General features: G+C 30.5%; 1 protein-coding gene across 1 annotated transcript in view; it reads right to left on the reverse strand.

Moving 5' to 3' along the window:
* LOC106476523 (histone deacetylase complex subunit SAP130-like) overlaps nt 1-6,282 on the reverse strand; it is a gene marked incomplete at its 5' end in the record, with an annotated part of 13,303 nt that extends 7,021 nt beyond the window's left edge. Inside the window, one exon of the mRNA XM_013937176.2 lies at nt 6,152-6,282. Within this exon, the coding sequence (XP_013792630.2) occupies nt 6,152-6,282 (131 nt within the window). The remainder of the gene's footprint in view (nt 1-6,151) is intronic.
* Nucleotides 6,283-7,010: the final 728 nt, after the last annotated feature.

Genomic DNA, 7,010 nt, shown 5'->3' on the forward strand with positions numbered 1-7,010 from the left:
AAATCCTACAAGACATTAAGATCCATTCTGGTGAATACAAACAGAAACCTACCAATGAGAAACACAAGAAATCCTACAAGACATTAAGATCCATTCTGGTGAATACAAACAGAAACCTACCAATGAGAAACACAAGAAATCCTACAAGACATTAAGATCCATTCTGGTGAATACAAACAGAAACCTACCAATGAGAAACACAAATATGTCATTTATGAAATTCCGTGTTCCTGTAACGAAACATACATTGGAGAAATGGAAAGAAGACTTGCGACAAGAATAAAAAAACATAAAGATAGTACAAGACTGAAAAAAACATAAAATTCAATCATTGCAGAACACGCCATGTCAATTGGACACAAAATAAACTGGGAAAAAAACTAGAATGATCGACACAGACAAATTTTGGAAGACAAGAAAAATTAAAGAATCATTTTATATTAACACAATTAAACCTTCACTAAACAAGAGATTCCAGACTAGATGGGGATTAACCTGTGGTTACCATTGGTTGAATATACAAGAAATCTCTCCACCAATCATAAACAGGGATAGACCAACTACACCATACACACACTGACCTAAAAACGAAAGGCGGAAGATTTTCTAAACTCGTCCTCTACACTTGTGTTTCTACAACAGGTTTCAACAAGTTAAATGTTTATACTAAATGTACACTTCTTATAGCATTGATGTCAGAGTTCCAATAACTATTTCCAGCCTGTCAAACTGACACTAGTATACACTTACTTTGATTAGATCATTGATCTTATTCATCACTTTGTCTTCATCCAAACTTAATGGTTTACACTTGAGTGCTGGAGGATCACTTTCTAAAAGTTCCAAAATCTTCGATATCCTTGAGTAGACAGAAACTTCTAGCTCCACCTGACAGTACAATATAATATAGTATGGATAATTAATTACCTTTAAAGTCAATAAGAATTAAACCATCACATTCACAACCATCTCTAGAACGTTTCAAACATATTTCATTGCTACATTTACTTTACATTTACAAGTTACCTACTCCATGTTGGCTCTCAAGGCCTCAGGTCAGGTCACAGGTCTGGTCCATTAACCTAGACTTTGAAAATAATGCCAAAGTCTTTTTGTCTAATTAAAACAAACCAAACCTTTTCAGAATGACTCATTTCTTTTATCCACATCGAGATGGGCTGGCTTGTGTGGCAGGTGTTAGATCATTTACATATTTTCTGAGCATTAAGGATCTCTGTATAGCACTTGAAGTGAAGTAGGCCTAAGGCCAAAACGTTATGTATTAAGAACTTAATTCCTTGAGTGTGTTTGAGAGAATCTGTTTATTTTTGTTTCTATACTTTTCATTCTATCAATTAGAAAATTTATATTTCTAGCTAAATTTTATTCTAAATTTAATATTTATTTGTTAGTTCTGTGTAATTTGCATTCAAACAATGTCATTTTTGACCTAAACCAAGCAATTGCCACTGTAATGTGGAAATATCTGTAAATACAAAAGTAGTTTGATAGAGTGAAATGTGAAAATTTTGACTGAATGGATGCTATGCTCCTTAAGCAATGATGATGGAGCATTCATATTTGAAATAATGCTCAACAATAAGAGAATGCTGGTGGATTGTTCACCTGTTCATCAATACAATTCAAACCCTCAGTCTGCATTCTGAAAATTACAGGCAGTGTTTTTCCTTAATACTTTGGAAAATCTAACTATATAAGATCTCTATGCTTCTTTTGATGAACCCTGTATTTTTATTTTACACTATTTTTTAGTATAATGCAATAGCATGAACATCTTAAAAACGGAGCCACTATAAAATAAATACTTGCTTAATTCTTAATTGAGCTTCTACAAGTTACACAGCCTTGGATCTACATCAGATATACTAATCTTAACTGAGCTTCTTCAAGTTACACAGCCTTGGATCTACATCAGAGATGCTAATGTATAAATCATTTAAAAGGTTTATAATGCTTAAAAACATCAGAAGCTCTTTTCATTGTGCAGATTCTACACAAAGCCAAAGATGCATGTAGTTAGAAGCTATTAAAATTCAGGATTATAATATAAAAAATATATAGAATCAAACAAGCTGGTGTGTTATTTACATAGGTTGTTAGTATAAACATATAATTTCCTGAATTATCACTAATCATTATAAAAAGGTAGATAGTATTTGTACTTTTTGCTGACTGTCTTTAACCCAACACATTTGTATTTTATGCTTTGATTTGTGTTTTAGCTTGATACATATTACTGTACTTCAGTAAGGCTGTGTAAAACACTACACATCTATTTCGATCTACACATTTCTCTACAGTATAGCATGCAACAATAATTTGTGCATGTTTGACAATATGGAATGCATAAATTAACACAGGCAGTGCTAGTGTTCCTGTTAACATGGTAGATAAACCATCTAAACTTTCTAACACCTGCCACACGAACCAGCTGGTATATGTTTTGTACTGAGCCTAGGAGGGTCATTTTGGAAACCGATAATTTAGGGTTAATTTGATAGATCTCAAGGAATGATGCTCGGCATAACTTCTAAAACAAAAAAACAACAAAATATTTTTAATGAAAATATGACATGATGAAATCTGTATGTATTATACTCTGGTGGTACTATACAGGGCATTATATCATACTTCTTATATTTATTCTTCATTTGCAGAAATGGCATTTTAATTTGAGAATTGCTAGAGAAATCATCTTGTAATGCATCTGCTTCAACTTCAACACTGCATCTTTGGGCTTTACTGTGCTGTTAGTTTCACAAAATATTGAAATTAATGGTTTTTTAATTAATGATACTATTGTGCCCGTTTTTTTATGTTTTGATGTCAATGCAGTAATCAGTTGACGAATCTCCAATTCAGTTGGTCTGTCAAATCAGTTAAGATAACTTCAAATAATTTCTTCCCTCATCCAACCTGAACCCACTGTTTAGTTTAATCGCTACAAGAGAGTATTCCACTAAAGTACGGCACATCCAAAAATTTGTTTTTTGTTAAAGATAAAAGAAGCAACTTGTTTCAACATCTTTTTGGTAGTTGCTATGTTATTAATACAGGGTCTGCCAAAAGAAGAGTCTGGATTTAAAATTGCAATAATCGACAGTGTCATCTGTTGGCATAATTTGTGTTCATTATTTATGAAATTTTAGCTCATTAAGATTTCTTGTACCCATTAAATATTAAAAATAATGTCCAGTAGGTGTCCACCATGAACTGCTCAGACAGGCGTCTAAGAATGATGCCTTCCATTGCAGAGGTCAAAGTTTCATATATAAGGCCATTAATTTCTGTTTTCGTGTTATCTTTCAGATCCTGTAGTGTACATGATTTGTTGATATACACAGTCCTTTAAGTAACCCAACAAAAGGAAGTCTGCTGCTAACAAATCTGGGGATTCTGGAGGCCAGTTTGTCTCCATTATGAGAAATTACCCTGTTTGGGAACAGTTCATGCAATACTGCTACAGTTGCTCATGCTGTATGACAGGTGGTTCCATCTTGTTGAAACCACAATTCCTGTTTATTGCATGTTCAGAAGAAACAACCTTAACACCAAGTTCTTGATATATATATACCTAGTTTCATTCAGTCCTTCAGTCTGCTCTGCAAGGTGTAAAAAGTGATTCATATTTTTAATGTTTGTTTCATAATAGTATTACATGAAATTTTGGAAACATCAAAACCTCAAAAATATAGAAATACGTATCAACTGATATGAATTTTTTAAACCAAAATTACATACTCTAGCAACATTGTACTAAGTTTCATGGAATTTGGCTAAGTATTTCCACTGTGAGAAAGAAAAAGTCAGGGGAGATATCTCCAGTCCTTAAAGGGTTGAAACATTTGTCTAAATTATTATTTTTAGATTGAAGATTTATATATATATATTTTTTCATATTTCAAAGAAAAATATGAATATTAAACCTTTCATCTTGTCTTCATCCCCAACTCTACTCACTGATAAATTTGTCATTCAAGATTAAAACGTCATCATCATTTATAAACTTAGAAAGTCAAATATAGGGCAAACTTGATATAAAAATAAAAACAGTGGGTGGAGCTGAGAATAAATTGTAATTTAGTGATTACAAATCTGAAGCCAGCCCTAAATCAACAGTTTTAGATGTACTCTCAAATGAAATTGTGAGGTTTTGTTTTCTGCCATCTTTATGCCAGTAAGATTTCTTTTTGTTCTTGCCAAAGTTAATAGTAAGGTATTTTGAATTTCATGATTACCATGATATGTCATGTTACTACTTCCATTTTTAAACTGATGAAGACTTCTTTCAAGGGTCCCAAGATTGCTTTATATATTATAGCTACAAAACGAATTTCTTGACTTAATGGCAGATTATTTGTAAAACTTATTTCCCCAAGACATTCTAAATTTCAAACCTTTTCAGGCATTTTAGCTAAAAACTGGGCATAGCACAGATAGTCCATTATGTAGTTTTGTGCTTAACAGGAAACAAACAAAGTTGGGCATTTTATAATTTTCTGATAGCTTATGTGTTTCATTTGTTAAACCCTTCAGAAACTTAAAAGTATGGTAGCAGGACTAGAAATACTTGAAAAAAATCACTAATAGAAGAACCAAACTGATAACTGAAGAGAAAACATATATTAATGAGAAACTCACTTAACAATGACAATATTATTAAGAAGAATTAGAATGACAAATCAATAAAAAATTGCAAGCTATCTAAAAAAAATATAAATAAATAAATTACAAAGGCCAAGAATTATTTATGTTTATTTTAGGTTTATGAGATTGAAAAAGGAGAGATATTGAATTTATGATCAAATAAATTATTACAGAAAGTGTTTGGCAGTAACCTCTTTAGAATGAAGATTCAAGGTGGTATGAATGTGTTCCTCAAAATGTTCATGTATTGGATGACTGGTTTCACTAGTGTATTTATCATCATACTAGGTACAAGTCATTCCATGTATTGTATTTTTAACAATACAAAAATCATCTACTCCATTGTTTCTTGCAAGACAATTTTTTGCTTTACAATAATTTTTTCTATTGAAAGCCAAATAATAATAATAATTCAAACAAAATCGTTCAACTCTTTCATGACCTGATGTTTTGGCTTATGCCTTTACCAAGGATTACAGTACATATAAATAGGTTTGAACAAAGTAATTTTTTCTGGAATGTGATCAATCATTTTTTTTGTAAACATCAAAAATACTTCCTTTCATCTTTAAATTTAAATTCTGTTATTGTTGTTTATAAAGCTCTATTTTATATAATCAGTTTGAACTTGATTTATATTCATGTTTCTTTTGAAACTTTATTTTGCCAATTGAAGTAGTTACCACTTCTGGTTATAAATCAATGAAAACATTCAAAAACTGACAAATCTAACAATGACCTTACCTTTAAATATGGTACTATTATTATTATTATTGTTACCTATTTCAGACAAGTTATCATAGTTTTTGCTAACAAAATTCTTGGCCAAGATCAATCTATATCTAATTAATATATTTTGTTTTCAATAAATAATAAGTTCCTATATTTGTGTGTGTTGTATAAAATATGATAAACTTAACAGTAATATTCAATAAATAAGAACAGAAGTTTCTTTATCTTTCAAACAGGTAACTTACCAAGAAAAGAACATCTAAAGTAACTGTAAAAAGAATTCCCAGATCTGTGATTTGTTTCTAAGTTTTGTAAGCTTCCCATTGTAAACCTTTGTTCACCTGTACAAAAGCTCCAGATAGTTCACAAATTAAAAGTTTAAACCGATTTATTTACTCTACAGTGATGCAGATATTCATGGCTTATAAAATATTTATCTTATATCAATAATTGGTTCTAGCTATCTTCAAAGGTGAGTTTCATTAGTAACTGTTCAGACCACACACTGTAAAATTAAAACGGGTGGCAACAAAATGCTGTGTTATTAAAACCACTAACACAGAAGGAAAATCACATGGAAAACAAGACATGAATCATCATCTTTTGAGGGGATGATAGTGTCTTAGCAAATTACATTGTCTTCTTTAGTCAATGTTCTAATAATTTTTTTTTGTATATTTATTTTAAATTAAAAATTTAGCAGTATTATGCTCTTACACATTATTCAGAACATCATAAAACCTACTCTTACCATTATCTGTCATTTGTCGTGTCTCTTGTTTTATAAGAACCCCAACTGTTGGAAATTGTTTCTTTATTCCTTCTGAAAAGTCACTGTTTTTGGTCTGTCCATGGACAGGGGTTTCTTTTCCTGATTCACATCTAATTGTAAATTTTGTGCACAGTAAATTTTAATATACTATTTAAACAAAAGGGATGACTACATTATTAATTTTTTACTTTTATCTTTATACAAACTATAACTATGACAACATTTATGTTCCAAAAGTATACTTAGAGCATGAATATTTCTCAAATTCTTCCAAACATTTCAAAATCACAATCTGTTTTTTTGTACAACAAACAATTCAAACAAAACTAAACAGTACAGCAATGTATCTCATTGTATTCAGTATTATTACTTATATTTATTAAATGAGGGATGACTTCTCATTGACAAGTTTCAAAATTTAATTTATTTTTAGTTGTAATGATTTAAATCACATTTACACAGTTTAATCAGTTTTATGCTCTTACATATTATTCAGAATATCATAAAGACTCCTCTCACCACAATCTGTCGTGGTGTTAACAAAAGGTTCAGAATTAATAGTATGAAGCCTATTGTATAAGCTTATATTGAACATATAAAATTCAAAAGCAGTTAAAATGGGACACAAAAAACATATCATTTAAAAATAATGGCATCACATTAACAGTGGTGAAATATTGTTTTTAAATAATATATATTTTTCTGAGCCATTTTAGCTGTTTTTCAATTTTAAATTTTGTAAAGTGTGGGATACCTCTAACATTTATATTTATATTAAACATGCCCGGATGGATGCATCCCACCTCAACAGCAAAACTGCACCACTGATTTACAAAAT

This window comes from Limulus polyphemus, unplaced genomic scaffold (genome assembly GCF_000517525.1).
Source record: "Limulus polyphemus unplaced genomic scaffold, Limulus_polyphemus-2.1.2 Scaffold10778, whole genome shotgun sequence".
Lineage (NCBI taxonomy): Eukaryota > Metazoa > Arthropoda > Merostomata > Xiphosura > Limulidae > Limulus > Limulus polyphemus.